The 17,845-nt window shown below is 39.5% G+C and overlaps 1 protein-coding gene and 1 long non-coding RNA gene across 2 annotated transcripts; both read left to right on the plus strand.

Annotated features, from left to right (window-relative positions):
* Positions 1-1,946: 1,946 nt before the first annotated feature.
* On the plus strand, positions 1,947-5,812 carry LOC143320207 (uncharacterized). Its single transcript, XR_013077132.1, has 3 exons — positions 1,947-2,033; positions 2,658-2,902; positions 5,176-5,812. It is a non-coding gene; the product is annotated as an uncharacterized LOC143320207 (long non-coding RNA).
* Positions 5,813-8,576: 2,764 nt separating this feature from the next.
* Positions 8,577-17,586, plus strand: spi1b (Spi-1 proto-oncogene b). Its single transcript, XM_076729572.1, has 5 exons — positions 8,577-8,953; positions 9,467-9,557; positions 10,768-10,964; positions 13,262-13,412; positions 15,203-17,586. Exons 1-5 carry the CDS (start codon positions 8,912-8,914, stop codon positions 15,514-15,516), a joined length of 795 nt encoding a protein of 264 aa, XP_076585687.1. The 5' UTR covers positions 8,577-8,911; the 3' UTR covers positions 15,517-17,586.
* The last annotated feature ends 259 nt before the right edge of the window (positions 17,587-17,845 follow it).

A 17,845-nucleotide genomic window follows, 5' to 3' on the forward strand; every position in this document is an offset into this window, starting at 1 on the left:
CTTGAAGCCTTATATGGACGAATGTGCGTGTTTGAGTGTGTATGGTTTGGGAATAAAGATGAACTCAAATATTATTCAACAGATTGAGACAACAGATTAGGTCTCCTATTGAAGAGCTGTACTCTAATGTGTCACATAAAATGAACAGACAAAAGTACCTTTCCACCGTGAATGGCTTTGTGTGTGTGTGCTTGTGTGTCTCTGTGTGTGCGTGCGCATGTGCCTTGTGATTCACCCTTGTCTAATAATACCCACAGCCTGGTCTGATAGTTGAATCTTGTGGAGTCCAGAGAAAATGAGGAATCAGGAATAAGAAGTGAGAGGGCTGGATGTCCCCTCGCATGCATGTCAAGCGACCGTTCCATGTCATTGTGAAACACACGATGGCCACTGAAACCTCTGCTGACTATCAGCCAGGAAACATGGGCCTTCTCTGTGGACTGTCCACCCACAGAACTGAAATTTTCGGTGTAATATTCTGTTGTTTTTGCAGATTTCAGAGGCACCATGTGTGAAACAGAAGGCATTTTGTTACTAAGCCACTTGCGGATCCAGTTCGTAAGCTGGGCCCCACGTTTGGAGGCTGATACAACCCGGTAGATGTCTACTGGAATACTTGTCAGGCTCAGTGATGATGTTACGGCTGTTGAAACCTCACAACCGGGCAGTGCACAATTGTATTGCACATCAAAGTGGCAATGTTATCAATCTGCTGGTAATCTGTGGCTCATGATGGCATGAACCCTGCCACAGTGTCAGTAATAAGTCATCTGACACAAATAAATTACATTTGCATTAATTTCTGCACTGCAGTTTTACTGTTTTAATCGTTATCTGGCCAAGATGAATGTGCATGTGCAGACCTTTAAACATAGGTAAGGTATATGTATAGTTGTGAGCTATGTTGCCTTTAAAAACTCTTTGTATTGTGTATTATGTATGAACAAATACTTCAGCAGCTTCAGAAACAGAAATTTAGCTTAAAAACTGTATTTGCAGGTTGTAACTCTGTACCTTCTGCAGATGGGAGGTGGTTTTCGTTTAATGTGAGCCGGTCTGGATCCTCTTCAATGTGGTAGCAGCTGCTTTGTTTTTCAAATTAGTTCCTCTCACTCATTCAATGGGGATGAATAAAAATGAATGAATGAATTATGCTAGCATTGTATTTCAAACACTCCTGCTCACAAAAAAAAAAAAAAAAACAACCCACAGGCAAATCCATGCCCCGTTTCATGAAAGTAGGCCTGCAAACACGTGCTGAAATATTGTTTTATGGTCTGACCCTGTGCTTTTTCGAAACGTAGTCGCTAAATTACAGCAAGCCGTCTGTGCCTTCTTTTGAAATGAATGAGGTAAAGGGGAAGCATCTATTTCTTTGTAGCTGATAGAGATAAACAAGTGCATGTTGAATTTAAAGTGTAGCCAAACTTCTAACATCTCTTACATGTTGACATGCGACCTGGATCGCTGTAAACTGTGAATATATTTATATATAATGTTTTATATGAATTTAAACTCCTTCCAGAAAACTTGAAAACAAAAGAAACGGGTCAAAAATAGATTCTTAGCGGACATGCAGCGTTAGCACAAACTGGCCACTTTCATTGTGTCATTGCGTCTTGGTAATTAATGTACAGCAAATTTGAAACTGAAAACAAGGTCAGTCGGTGTAATGGAGGCCACAGGCTTTACACTCAACATGTCAAGAAGTGACCAAGTGAACTCATCAGCATCAGGAGTTTATGCTGGACACACACACTCTTAAAAACTTGTTCGGTAGGAAGAGTTTGTCACCTTCTTGTTTTCATAAGGAAGAAGAAGAAGGAGAAGAAGAAGAAGGAGAAGAAGAACAAGCCTTATGGTACCAACCTAAATTGGCAGAATTAAGGAAGTTTTTAGTTCCCCTGCTAATTCAGAGATATATAGAAAGCCTGCATTTTTCAACCACCTTTGGCAATTTGCTTCCAGTAGTTCAACAACTCCCCTGTGGACACCTTCACAGCTGGCTGATGGATGTTGTGCAGAGGCCGACGGTAAGACGTCTGTGGGAGACTGTGGGCGTATCCTGACTTTTCCTTACACGAGCACGCTGATACGATGGTGATTTACTGTTACTTTGTATACTGTAGGTCACAATGTTGAGTTTATGAGTTGATAACTTTGTTAAACAGCATTTTACCGGAAGTATTTACTTATAATTTTCGAAGTGTTTTTAACTTAATTATGTTTTTTTTTAAGAATTAATACGAGATCTAAGTGATTTCAGCTTCTTACTACACGCCTGCTTTAGTCAAACATAAATATAAATGCATTCAGTCACTTAATTTTATGTTATATTATCTTCAGTGACAGATGGGATTTTAAACACTTGACATTTTGTCATGTGGAGGGCTGGAGCATCTTGTATTAACTCACAATGCACAAATCACCAAGAGATGTATGGAGCTTGTTTCAGTTATTTAAGAGTTGCTATTCATGTATTCATTTTGATAAAAACCTATGAATTATTATGCTGTCTTGCATGATTTACTGTTTTTTGTTGTACACAATTACCAAAGTAAGTTATAGAATTTTAAGAATAGTATAGGCTGTGAGGGGGACTTTTTTTTCTTTTTTGGGTAAAACTTTTTTTTGTTTCAACTGAATTACTCAACTAGCTGAGACGAAATGGTGAGCGAAGACGATTATGAAATCTTCATACTGCCACAGGAGTTACAGAGTGTGGACATCAAGCTGCAGTCATTCTGGTCAAACTGATGTTCTGCAGAGGAGGAGTGCAACACTTCCTGTTGCGACGCACCCTGTATCCTGTTTTCCACAGTCAGTGGTCATGCGTGTCATTCCCCCTCTGTGAGGCTGTGTGGGCACAATCTTGTGACCCTGTGCTGTGAATCTTCTGAGGGTGAGTAGAGGGAGAGTCTGAAAAACTCTGAATGTCAGCAAAAAAAAAAAAAAAAAAAAAAAAAAAAAAAGTGTAACAGTACACTAAATGTATCCAGGTCTGTTGGGAAATGAACAGGGCTCTAGTTTAGCTCGCTAAAGGTTGTTAATGAGTCAGGTTACAGTACATGAAAGATGTATTTCCTGATATAATCCCTCTGATCTGAAGTGTTAAACTGTAGCAGCACCAGCAACATTACCATTTGATAACTAGCAGACCGTGCTTCCTTCAGAATATTTGGAGCCTCTTAAAATAAGCGCATACAAAGATAGTAATGAGAACACTGACACCCCAACACAACAGCCTGCAGGCGCCAAACTGTGTGGCCGAGTATTAAGAGGTGCTAAAGTAACCATTTGTGTGCTCGTGTGAGCTGTGCCCATCACAGATCTGTATCTCGTGACTGCAGTCAGACTGAAAACTGTGAAGTGCTCAGTTACACCCTGTGACGGGACAAAGCACTCGAAAACAAATATAGGAATGCTCACAACTTTATTTTACGCACTATATCTCATTGTCTTTATAGAGTGAGAATGAACACCTGTGTGTTGGTTTGTTATTAGTTTGTGCTGGTTAGCTTATCTTAGCACAAGGACTGGAAACAGCCTGGTTCTGTTCAAATGTCACCAAAATTTGCATACCAGAACCTCCAAAGTCATATCTTGTCTTGCACCTTCTTCTCTGCTTGTGCTATTGTTACACTGCATTATGCAGTAACTGACACTTGTTATCGCAGTTGCCGCTGTTCAACAAAACTTACATGCCTACTGAGAGTAAATGTAAAGTATTATTGGCAAAATGTAGTTAACTTAACAAGAGCACTCAATGCAGAAAAATGGCCATTGCTGATTACTGATGCTTTAATGTGTAATGGGCATTGCGCTATTGTAGTCAATTGAAGCAGAGCTAATTTAAAGTATTTCATATATTTGTTTAGGTAGTTTAATTTATAACAATGCACCATTTTATTACAAGCGCATCATATGTGTTGCATGTAAGAATCTTAATTTGCAAACAAATCTGTAACTACAGCTGAACACTAAATGTGGTGGATTAAAAGGACCAGTCTGTCCTCCCTCTGAATTGTTGTGGAGAAGTGTACAAAGGCATCAAAGGAAATTCCAAAGTCAAGTACAAGTACCCCAACATTGTAGTAAATGAGTAATTGTACTTCATGTTAAAATTACATCCGTCAGCTGTGAACTGCTGAGGGTGAATAAACAACAGAGCTGATGTGAATCAACACATCTCTGACTCAGACTAAACTAAAGCTGGACTTTGTGTGAGTGTCACATGCTCTGCAGGACTATTGCATTGGAGTAAACTATATTTTACAAGTGCTCATGTTATTGTGCCCAGCCCTATATTATGAATACATGTGGGTAATTTAGCTGGATATTTGCATGGTTGTAGGAAAAAATTAAATCTGAAAATCCATCACTGGTGCTTATAAACTCCCAGGCCACTTTACTGGATACAACTATGAAATTTAATGCAATCCAACAGATCTAACACAACATAAGAACTGCATTATGATGATGTGTCATTAGAAATACATCTCATTATAAAGCAAAGCAGTCAAGTTCAACACTACTGCAATCTGCAACTGCAATATTAAACATATAGTCAAATTAAGACTTTTCCGACACTGTCAATTAAAACTGATCATTATCATCATTGTAAAGGTAAACTTCATGTCCGAGCTGTTTTATTGGATTGCATAAGGTTTTACACGTGAACCTAATCAAGTGGTCACTGTGCATTTCCGTTGCTCCAAAGTCACTGTGAGCCATAACAGGGATATAGTCACTGTAAAATCACACGCACATGACATATGGAAACACTCTGGAAAAACAATGCAGGCCATGTGATCTGTCAGGGTGTTTACGGCCTTTTTATGATGTTGCAATGTGCCTGCCAAACGTGAAAAAGAAGGGCCAGAGGCTTAAATAAACACACCCTGGCTTTAAGAAGAATTAAAAAACCAGACTTGTAGTTGATTTATATTCCAACATTTCATTTCTGAGGTTTGAGGAAATGAGTTTGGTGTAATAAAGCCAAAAGTGTTATCTGCTTTCCTGTGTTTACTCTAATTCCAAAATCTCTGTCTTCAACAACAATGTCAGTTTTGTTTTTTAACTGCCATTTATGTTAAGTGTATACACAGCTATGCTTTGCATTGTGCACGAACATTAACGCTCTTCAATGACGTCTCTTTATCTTCTTTTTGTAAGATCCAGCACAAAATTCAAACATTTGGCTGCTTCTTCCTCCAGAGGATGGCACACAGAGTTTTAGCTACAGCGCCTGGACCCGGAATGGAGACGGGATCTTGTTAAAGGACATTTCAGCAGGCCACACTGCATACTGTAGGAGAAAGGGCTGCACAGAGACTAAGCACTATGATTGAAGAACAGTGGTCTAAACCACTGTCTCGTAATGTTGCACACAAGTCAAAGTAAAAAATGCACCAGCAAGACAACCAGCCCCTACAGGCTTCTGGATCATCCTGGTCATATGACACGCAAATGGATTCATCTAAAGGCAGCCTTCAAGGAACTGAATCTGAAAGACAAGCTCCCAGTTCCTCATTTGATAATATGTCACTTCTGGTGTGCAGGCATTGTCTGCTGCATGTACTTCATCTGCCAGGCCACAAGGAAGACAAACCGACTGAGACGAGAACAGTTCTGCGTGTAAAAAGAGACTTCATGGCACCACAAAAGTCCTCAAAAGGCATCACAGAAACAAAGCAGAGGACCAAACGTTTTTTAAAAGCGTTAATGTACAGCGCGGAGTTGATATGGTACCTATCACAACACAATATTTGCAGATGTTCAAACATCATAAATAAAGAAGAAAACAAGTGAGCAACAGCGTGTGGGATTTTTTTTGTGTCTTTCAGTTGAACATTTACTCAAATACTGTTCTTCAGTACAGTTTTGAGGTGTTCGTACTTAACATGAATGTTTCCATTTTATGTCTCTTTATACTTGTTGTTCTACAAAATATCATCCACAAATAAATTGTAATGCATTTATGAAGATATCCAGAAGTTTATGACGTAATTAAAATGAGCTCCACCTTCAGAAGGTGCAACATGTCAGTGATCAAAACATCAATGCCTCAATAATTATAATCCAATAAAATAATGAATAATATTCTGAAGTGAGTACCTTTACTTTTAGTACTTGAAGTATGTTTTGATGCTAATACTTCTGAATGCAGGACGAAGTTTAGAGTGTTTTCACAGTATGGTATTACTTCTTTTCCTTAGGTATTCTCTGAAAATGATGACTTTTATTACCAATTGATGATCAGTTGATGTTAGCAAAACTTTGTTTACTTGTAAATACTCTACATCAACTAACACCTTGTTATTAAATTATCAGCCTTGACTTTGTGTTATACTGTGAGTTGAATTTTACTCAGTCGAACATCAGCAGAGACACCAAACGCATCTTAAACAGGTGCTTTTTGGTCATTTCATTGCTCAAAATTAACAAAATATCACCACAAAAAACTGAAAAAAAAACACACATTATCTTTTGGCTTTGCTGAAAATAGTTGTGATGGAAATAGTGCCTGGCTCGCTGCAGCGCACTCTGTGTATTAATACCTTTGGAAAATGCTACTGTATATGTCATCAGTTTTGCTCAGCCAGCTGTGATTAAGACGGGGCTGGTCGTGGCTGGCCACAGTCTGCGTGGTTTTAACAGCTCCCCAAACTGAGGCTCAAACGCACACAACCCTCCATCAGTTAACAATGAAAACAGGGTGTCAGACTGACCCCTGAAATGACAACAGACATGCAGATAGATTGGTCTAAACATCCCATTTTACAGTTTAGTGAAAGCATGTAGAACAAATGCTGGTAAATCTACTCACAGCACAGCTATTGCATGTCTGTGAATCACTATCTGCTGCAGCTTTATCACAAGTCTTCCTGTGGGATTAAAGTGCCTGGCACTTTTGCATCGAGTATGAAAGCAGCATTTTAAAGAGGATTTGACCATGTTTTTAGTGCTTAGCTGAGATCTCAGCACCCAGAGGAATAAACACAGTGATCATGGTTAGAAACATAACCTCAGTATTTTGATATTACAGAAAGTCATATTTTCAGCCCATTGTCTTATCACAAGGCTGCAGTCTTCCTCTGAAACAGGCAGTGCTAACAATATACACTCAGATTTGAGCTACGCTGTTTTTACAGAGGAGATAGCAACTAACTATTCAAGCGTTATCTTATCTCGCATCTGGGAAATATGCTGCATCTTCAGTTGTTACAGTTGCCATATGTTCAGAAACTGGCAACCAACATATTTAGCATGCTCGACTTTTATTTTGCCCTGGTGCCTTGTGAACATACAGTACACCAAATAATGGACCACAGTGCCTTGCATAACAAAACATTAGTGAAGCAAACAAACAGACTTATTTCACAGCAGGTGGATTCACCCCCCCACCCCCACCCCCACCCCCTACCCCCCCACCCCCCCAGGAGTTGCTCTAACAGTATCTCCTCTGTGATAATCAGAATCTCCATTTGCACAAGTGTGGTCACAAATACACAGATACTATATCTTCATCTTATCTCCCAGCTGTCTGTGTGTGTGTGTGTGTGTGTGTGTGTGTGTGTGTGTGTGTGTGTGTGTGTGTGCATGTTTGTGTGTTGACATTTTCCCTCAACAAACTTCTGTTTACATCACCAAACAACATGTTTTAGTCATTTTCTCACAGTGTACACTTTCAGTCCGTCAGTTTCAGATCTGCAGAACCGGACGCTCAGTTGTTTACAAAGTGGCACTTACACTTCACAAACAGTGTCCTTTACAGCTAAAAATAAACAACCACTGTCACAGTGAGACCTGTCTTTATTGCACATCTTTCAGATGAATGTGAAAGCATGTTGAAAGTTAGTGCAAAGTCTTTGTGTGCTTAAACATGCATGGTAAAAAAAAAAAAAAAAAAAAAAAAAAGCTTACTATTAAAGCTATTTTGATTTTCATTTTCTGATTACTGGTTGTGAAGCACAACATATTATACATTAAATCAACATAGTGTGTTATAAGAATAGTAGCGAATTTGACACCACTTAATATGAAACCACCTAATTTATCCTTTGTAAGTCTTACACAAACATTAAATAAATGGTTGATAAGACACTGTAATGAAGACGTACATGCATATGTGTTTATTATAATATACAGAATGTATTGACAATTATAACTTCCTTTAATGAAGACATGCATATTGTCATTCATTATCCTAATAAACCAGCTCTGCAAAAGTACATTAATACATACTACTGTACCACTACATTGTGTAATAAACTGTTCATTATATGTTCATAATGCTCCCATTATGACCTGTGTGGCAACAAACACATTTTCCACTTGATGACTCTACTGCTAATGAGCCCAAAGCTGATCACAGTTTAAAAGAAAAAATATTTTAAAGTCACAGGAAATGAATAAAACCCACTTGTTGTTCAGCAGTTCATTGCACCCTGTGTTTATCACATTATCTGGGGTGAGAAACTGACAGTGAGGAAAACCCTTCATGATGATTGGCTGCTAAGAGGAGGGGACAGTATATAGACCCTGACAAAATGTGGAGTTTCATGGTCTCCCCTGACAAATCATCAATGGCCAGGAACCTGTAGCAGACACACTCTATTGCTCCCACCCACAGACATTTTACAGAAGTCAAAAGTTCCTTTTTCATTTTACAGCCAAACAGCGGGCCTTCTTTATTCCATTTTATTTGACACAGCTGGAGGCCTCCAGGAGTAGCTAACTTCATAAGAGTGTGCTATAGAATAAGAGAGAGGGAGACATTTTTTGGTTTTCGTTGAGTGAGAGGAAATTTTGAAACATTGTGCAATGGTGCCGCAAAAGTTTTGAAAGGTTGTGAGAGGGTTTTGCCAGCAAAGCATCTGAGAGCCGCTCCGTTGGAGAAGAGGTCTCCATGTTGCATCCATACAGAATGGAGAGCTACCTCATCCCGCCTGTAAGTACCATTTATTTTATCATCATTTTGTCTCTCAGGAGGCTCTCCGGCACCTGAAGCCTGAAAAAAGCGCCTTGAGCAGTTTGTCCCTAGTGCAGCATTGAACAGGAAGACATTTAATAGTGAAGAGGATGGACGACATGTATTATTTCAATTTAGACGACTTAATGTGAGTTCGACTTCACTTTGAATGCAGGACACAAACTGTAAGAGTCTTTTATACTACGGGAAACATGAAAATGAAACTCAAGAGTTCTTGGGAGTTTCAGAACAGCAGTGGCAAGAAAAAAAAGTCATTATTATAACACAAATATGACTAATGCCTCGCCTGTTTTCTAAACTTAAATCTAATTAAAGACAATGTGAGCATTTTATTAGAGACGGGTGACTTTAATCACTTCCTTTCAAGGATTAGATACGCTATGATATAAAGTATGTTGCCTGCATCATATTCACCATCCAGTCCATCTCATGACATTTTGTGGCTGAAACTGTTTTTATTTCCTCTCGCAGCACTCAGAAGAAATGTACGATCCTGAGATCTACAGACATCAAATTACAGAATATTATAATCCGTATGTCTTAGACACAGATATCCAGACAGGTGAGTTTTACTTCAGCATCGTTATTTGTCTTACGTGTCACCACTTCTTCTATCAAACTACAGCTTACATTTTCAAATGTTTAAATTAAAAAAACATTTTAAAATGCATTTAAAAAAATATGGCTAAATGTTAAAGACATGAGCTAAATCCCCTGACATGAATCATCTTTGCTTCTCGATTAAATTCTCAATTAAAAGCAAATAGTGCCCTTTTTAACAGTCATTTTATTCTTCAGATTAATCACCATGACCTGATGTGGTGACACTGACTTTTCTGGTGTGTTGTACATAAAAAACCTGCAGTGTGTGCAGCTGGAGCGCACCACATTAGGGTGTATGGAACACAGGAAACAGATGCCATTTCTTTCGGCTGCTACAACTACAGACATAGAACAACTTTCGCCCCATGGGGCTTTGTTGATACATGAGAGGTGCTTTACTTTCTCTTGTAATCAACTGTTTTGAATATTGCACCAAAACAATCTAAATAGGGGGGGAAATACTTGACCTTATAACTCCCTGAGAAAGCTTCAGCTGCCGTTGTGATAAAAATATCCAAGGTCTAACTGTCTAACTAATGTCTGTGTCTGACATCCTTAAAAGATAAAAAAAAAATAAACCAGCATATTTATTGATATATGAAAGTTTAACAGTGAATGTGTGACTTTATTATCCAGTTTGATTTAGAGTACAGTCTGCATGTGAAATCACTCCTACGCCTCTCCTCTGTTTGCATGGTTACACTTCTAATAATGTAAAACTTGAACTTGAGAGAGGATTTCTTAAATTATTTTGTACATGCTGAAAAAAGAAATAGTCAAGGACAGCGTGAGAGAAAGCACGAATTCAAAGTCAACGGCTGTGGCGACACTGCAGAGTGTGGCAACAAACAGGAAAGAGCTTCATGCTGAATTCTCTATTATTCTCCTCATTTCACCCGGTTTATGCAAACTCAAGCACTATGAGTAAGCAGCTCGCTGTCAAGTCCGGTGCGTTTGACTTCGTAGTTTTGGGCGAATTTTCATAGACGCACAGGCTTTTTTGCACGAGTCATCGCTCGCCGTTTAAACGTGTGTTCCTACTGTTTGAAATCACATGAAAGGCTTTTGTATGAAGCCGTGTGTTCCAGTTAACGTTCATTTGTTTTTGTGACCATAAGACACAACTGAAAGCTGTGGCCATTGTGCTGTTTCTCACCTGCTCTATTTAGATCACTGGGACTACCACCCTCATCCTCACGTACACCCCGTAGAGTTCGAAAACCTCCAAGAGGTCAACTTCACGGAGCTGCAGAGTGTGCAGGCTCTGCACCCGCCGGGCCTCATACGACACGAGGCCATTCGATATGACGCAGAAAACCTGATCGATCCAAATCTCGGGGCACATCCACATGTGTTACAGCAGCCAGTAAGTCCTTCTGCCCGCCAATAGAAAATGAACAGGCATACGGTACATCAGCACACGCGCACATGAGTGCATGCACACAGCAAACATATGTATTCAAATATAAATGTAAAGCTAATTAAAACTCAGACAAAATTGAGAAAAGTCTGTTATGTGTTAAGTTACTGGTGATGGTGTCATGTACTGTATTATTAGTCAGGGGCTTCAGTGTAATGACTGTGATCACTCATTGTTGAAGCGATGACAGTAATGATGACTGAAGTGAAGCTTTCCTGAGCATTGTACTAATTCTACTAATGCTGCCAGACTCTCAGTGTTGTTGGTGCTAATGTAGTAGGAATATAATTCCAGGGAACAGACAGCTGTGGGTCGATGGAGACACAGACGCTTTATGACCTACACCCGCTGATCTTGGTCCAGTCTCCAATAACGCCTCGAAATCCCCAAATATCCCTCTAGCTCACTCCTGACGTCTCCAAACTCAACATAATTCACAGTTTGGTTGAGAATCAGAGAGGACATTAAGGGAGTTGGAGGCCTTTTATGGTCCTGTGACAAAAATCAGGAAGTGATTCTTTGAGCTATAAGAAAAGCTTTAATTTTAGATCTTTTCTCTTTTTTTTTTTAAATTTCAGTAACATTTTCTTTGAACAGCGGCTCTGAAGGGTCTGACACTTCAGGGTCTGCTTCACCCCTCCAGTTGTGAACCAGTGAACTAGAACAGAGATATCTGGTTTTGGACGACATTGAAGTAGAGTGTGTCAAACCAAGTCCCTTCACTTCCAGTTACTTTAAGCAGATACAGCATATGTGGTCAAATATCAGACATAAAGTATTATGCTTGATATTAACAAACATAATACTTTATTTGTTCCCATTGAATAACTTTAAATCTTTGGCGATACTAGCAAACCTTTGTGGTCATTCCAAAATAAGTGTTGCTCTTTCCAGGGGATAGATCTTAGTTTATTGTTTTTCACCTGGAAATAAAAAATGAAATTGTCAACCAAAGTTGCATTTAATTTCATGTTCTGCTCAGTATCCAGCACAACTAACAGAACCTCAATTGTAGTGGGAATGTTGTTGTGAAAGATGCATCAGATTAAAATACATGAAATGCACTCATAGATGAATGGGATACCGACAAAACTGCAACTTCATATGGGAGAGATCAGTTCACAGATATACACACTAACACACATACTCAACCACCAACTGACTGAAACACCATAAAACATTTCATTTCAGCTACACAACTACTTGTATCCCTGACAAAGAACCAAAGAAAAACCATGCATGCTTTTAGGTCACATGATGGTTTTCACTAACTCACAAGTGATATTTCCCCTCTGAAAAAAGGCCTGCCACTCTTATAATGGCAGAATGTATTTGTATGCGAAAAGAAAAGGTGTTGATGCATCGACTGAAACGTGGTATGAGAATACTATGTGAAAAACCACTGTTCACACATGGAATTCACAAGACGGTTTCCATCACTGGCTGTTTTTTGTAAAGGATGTAAAGCGTTGCCCACCGAGGCATACAGTAATAGCAGCATCCACACATCACAGCTCATGCAGAGAGAGATGTGACCTTACTCTTTCACTTACAGTCAGAAGAATTCAGTCAGTAGTATGTGTCTGATTTCTCGTGCAGTTTAATACACCAGTGGCATCACAATCCCTCTGCAGTTTGAAATACTCCTAAAATACTTAACGTGTGTGTGTGTGTGTGTGTGTGTGTGTGTGTGTGTGTGTGTGATCAAATAATCAAATTGATCTGATCAAATTTGCTGTATGTAAAATATTAAACTAAAAAATAGCAAATACAGCTGATAAATAAATGTAGTGAAGTAATGAAGGACAAGTATGAAACAGCTTAAAATCAAATTACTCAGGTACTTCAAAATTGTACTTGAGTACAGTATTTGTACAGTATTTACCTTCCATCACAATATCATTGCCTCTGAAGCTCAATTGAAGCATCCACCATGACAGGTGCATGTGTTACAGCCAAACAGTTTGCTTCATTTTCCCAAAAGATCACCAAATATCCAAACATCCTGATGGATTCCATAAAATAATGCTTTATTTTATTTTATTTTAGTGTTAAAAAAAAGTGAAAAAACACCTAAGAGCTCACAAACAAACACAAATGACATATGCAACTTTCTCACACAGGATGGAAACGTCTTTTTGCTAAAACCTTGGAGTAACACGTCACCTTTAATGTGAGCAGCAAGTTAAATTGCTGCAAATGTTCTGACTGAAGACTAATTAACTTTGCCTCCTGCGTTGTAGGTAGCCTTCTTCCCTCGGCCCACATATCCAACGCACATGTCCCAGCGCAGCTCTGATGATGAGGAGCATGGAGGACGAAGTCCCCCGCTGGAGGTGTCTGATGAGGAGTGTCTGAGAGATCGAATTCCTTATGTCACACCTGGAGATCTGGGTAAGGATTCAGGCTATGTGTGCGCTGCAGTTCTCTACAGTGAGCAGTTAACACGGATACTTTAAGACACACCAACTGTGCTGGCCACGTGAAGACTGTCAGTCATCCAGGCCATGGTATATCTAGAAGTGTTAAGTCACTGGACTAGTTTTAGATTCTTGAAGCTCAAGATGTGGGCAGTTGCTTTGGCAGTGAATTGTCTGTGAAGCAGTACAGTGAGTTGCCGTAAGTGGTTTCCACTCAGCATGGAAGAATGAGAGCTGCTTTAAATGTCCATTTCTGGAAAACGTGCCAGTGTTTTCTTCCTCACCGGGATGGTTGAGGCTTGACATTGAGTCATGTCAGCTTTGTGTTCTGCTGACAATTTAAGATACACTTTTAGGATGGGTTAGTTGCACAACTACACTGCTAGTCATGCATCTTCAGCGGAAGTGTCACAAAAAGCCAAAGTGGTTGTCTGTTATAAACTACAGTCCTCGTTCTCCAGGCTGCATTTTTGGATTGTGGAAATAATCCAGCAGGTGTACGAGGAGAGTGGCAGACTATCCCCGGCGGCTCCCTTCTGAGCCTTCTGATGAGGTGCTCCCTTATCAGAGATCTGTGGACTGATCTTTTGGTCTGCCCTGTCTGCTTTCATTAACTTAATTTCTTCTGCATAATTGTCGCACTCAGCACGTTGTTTGTGGAACAGCTGTTCTGTCCAACACAGCAGGCCTGTGTCAGTGGACTTGCAGATAACTGCAGTGTGCTGGCTTAACAAACACCCTCTCCACCAAATCTTCAGTGAGATATTTAGGTTATTTAAGGTTAACGAACAGCCATCAGCACGTTAAAATAAAACACTAGTAGCTAATGATCATCTCGGAGTCCGTGCCTGTACCAGCTCCCATTTCGATCCAAACACACACACACCTCACACACAGTACATGAGCATGTTTGACAATGAAACTAAGTATTTCTTTGTGTTTTCAGTATTAACGCTTTCACCAGCAGCTACATGTTGAATATTGAGTAAAACACAGGTCACACAAGGTCGGGTGGCCTGCAGCTTAGACAGAGTGTTTTACCTGAGTTGTCAACCTTTGACTGATCAATTCACAGCTGAGTTGACATGAAAACTATCATGAAGTTCAGTGACCATCCAGTGAGTTCTGGAGTTGGTTTAAAAATATCTGGGACACATTGTCTTTATAATATCCTGTAACTCTGTAAATAACTCCATGTGTATGCAACGCCCATCTAAAACAATCAGGCTAATGAGGAGAAGATTGTGTGTTGTCTGTGCGGTGCCATTCATTTCATTTTTGATGCTCAGCCACTGAGTCTGATCAGTTCTGCTGTATTGAGCCATTTGTAAAGTGATGTGAGAAACACATAGACCACAAACATATCTAAATCTCAAAGTCTTACTATTTCGCAAACAATTAATCTTTCATGTACTTGGTTTATCACTTAGCACCATGACAATGTAGAAAACACAAAAAAAACATGACTCATGGATTGTTACATCTGCCAGTATTTCTAAGAATTGCAGTGAGGTTTTTTCTTGTAGTCATTGCGCTGTCCTGTGAAGTTACTTCCTGCTTTTTTGTTACTAATTTGCCTGAACTCTCTTATATAGAGAGCTGATATGGGTGAAACTAGCAAAAAAAAAAAATGCTTTAACCCACCTCATTTAGCGTAAATAAATGAAATAAATTTGGCTTTAAGCTGGTTTGAATTTGATGGTATCATGAGGTGCATATCAATTTAAAATTAGTAATGCTGTCTTTTCCAAATCTTTCCAAAAGGCAATAAAAAGAAGATTCGTTTGTACCAGTTCCTGTTGGACCTTTTAAGAAACGGCGACATGAAGGACAGTATCTGGTGGGTGGACAGAGACAAAGGAACATTCCAGTTTTCTTCCAAACACAAGGAGGCTCTCGCACATCGCTGGGGGATCCAGAAGGGAAACCGCAAAAAAATGACCTATCAGAAGATGGCACGTGCGTTGCGCAACTATGGCAAAACTGGAGAGGTGAAAAAGATAAAGAAGAAGCTGACATACCAGTTCAGTGATGAGGTGCTGGGGAAGAGTCATCTGGAGAGAAAATCATATGTGTAGGCAGGAGGGATGAAATGTCAAGATTTACTCATGACAGGTGTTAATAGTGGAGGTGTAGTTTCTGGTGTTAGATGCTTAATCAACCTTGCTCATCTGGTAAATAGCATTTTGTGAATAGTCCCATTTCTGTTGTACAGTGGGATCAATCCTTTGATGATACTAGCTAATGCAGCATAAAGGCACGAAACAAGAGACAACATCCCTGAAGACTCTTTCTGTATAGCACGACATGTTGGGGACCACTTAGTGGCATCCAAAGTAAGGAAGAAACAGCAAAGAAAGCTCAGTTAGGCTTGTCTGTCTGGATGTCCGGAGAGTAAAGTACTTCAAAGTAGCAGAAGCAGTTATGAAAATGTGTAACCTGTTGTTTGTGAATGGATACTCAGGTTTGGAAAAGCACCAGAGGTGTCTCCTGATTGTGAATTTTGTCCCTTGTAGTGGCCTCATTTGCCCTGAAAGATGTAAACCTGCCCTCTCAACCCTGCCAACAACCAGGCGGGGGCAGCAAGCTGCCTTGTATGCAGCAATTCCAGCACAGTGGCCAAAGTTGGAACTGCAAGTCATGTGATGGCAGTGTTCAGAGTGTTAACAATCATACCGAACAGAAAATACCAACAGCATTAAAACTGAGGCAACTTCTCTGAGCATCACACAACTATTATCACACTTTAAACCACTGGGTCAAACATACTTCAGCCAAGACAGCCTGATATATATAATCTATTTCCCTATAACGCAATACAATTCAACAGTATCACAAACTGCACGAACACGTCAAAACCAACAACTTCATGAACGTGTGATTTATTGCAGGACTGTTGTATTAGACTGCATTCGTTTTAGCTGGCTGTATCCACTAAATTGGCCGCTGGCCACACAAATGCCTGAACATTATAGGTTAGTAAATAGGAAGCATAAGAAGCTTCTTAGCAGACAGGCTGTGCTGGGTGAGCGACTTTCATTGAATTGAATGCGACATCCTTTTGATTATCTCATCCAAAGTTTGATGTACACGACAAGCTCAGCATTTTACAAATTAAATCAGGACACTGGCTTTCAAATCTGGATATACATTCACAAATCTTTGTTCACATTTCCTGATCTTGGTAGATTATGCATTTTATGTTTTTATTTGATGTTAAAAAATCATTTTGGGAAGGAAACATTTTGACATTACTGGGATGAGAAGGCTGATACCACTTGAACTATGGCCAACAGGGCGTTAGCTTAGCTTAGCATTAAGAGTGGAAGCCGGGGGAAACAGCAAACCTGGCTCTTTCCAAATGTAGCAGAAATTATTAAAGTATTCCAGCACCTCTGAAGCTCATTGATAAACATATTAAATCTCTTTTGTTCAATCTGTACAAAAACCTAAACAGCAGTTTTCTGGGGAGTTATTTTCTGGACTATTTCTGGTCAAGGAGCAGTGATTTCCTGGAGTTGTGTCATCACTGTGAGGTTTCCAGTATACCAGCAGACACTGATTGAAACTCCTTCACTTTATAGACACGAGAGTGGCAGCAGTCTTCTCATCTCACTCCTGGTATGAGAGTAAATAACCACAACATGTCAAACTATTCCTTTAATGACTAATTGATAGTGTACAGTCACAAGGTGAAAGTGGAAAGAGAGAAGGGGATGTTGCAGCTACATGGCATGCATCTTAGACTCTGGGTCACTCAGACATCCAGTATGCATTTTTAAACCTGGCTGCACACACATATCAGTGCATATTTTATCTGGAAATGTCTGTTTACACATTTTCAATGTTAAAGTTCTTACTTCACGACATGTAACCACTATTTGTTCATGGAGAGTTTATGGTTTGAGACTTCACAGTCGGCCCAGGCCTTCACCATCCTACTGTGTTTGACTCTCTCTTTCTCTCTCTGGACATGCTTTAGTTCTCTTTTAACTATGTGTAATGGTACTATACTGTATGTACATATCAACATTGCAATTTAATATTTAAAATGACATGACAAGAAGTGTTTTGTACGAATACACGAAAGTCTGCATGTTATGATTAAGAATTGCTTGTAAAAAAATAAATTGTCCTTGAATGTATGTGATCAGATCAGAGGTAAAACATGAAGAAGAAGAAGAAATTAACACTGTATAAAGCTGTACAGTATTTTAGGCTTTTTAGTTCTCTCACCTTTTATTGCAGCTATAAAGATAACTGGTGACTATGAGGAACTATGAAATATCACCCACTTCTTACATATATCTGCCTTTGTATCCTGACACGCTGCAGGCGCCTGCTCTCGACTCATAGAGGGTGTAAGCAAAGCCCAAAATGACACATCTGGAATTTTCAAGTTAACAG

Source organism: Chaetodon auriga, chromosome 1, assembly GCF_051107435.1.
Source record: "Chaetodon auriga isolate fChaAug3 chromosome 1, fChaAug3.hap1, whole genome shotgun sequence".
NCBI lineage: Eukaryota > Metazoa > Chordata > Actinopteri > Chaetodontiformes > Chaetodontidae > Chaetodon > Chaetodon auriga.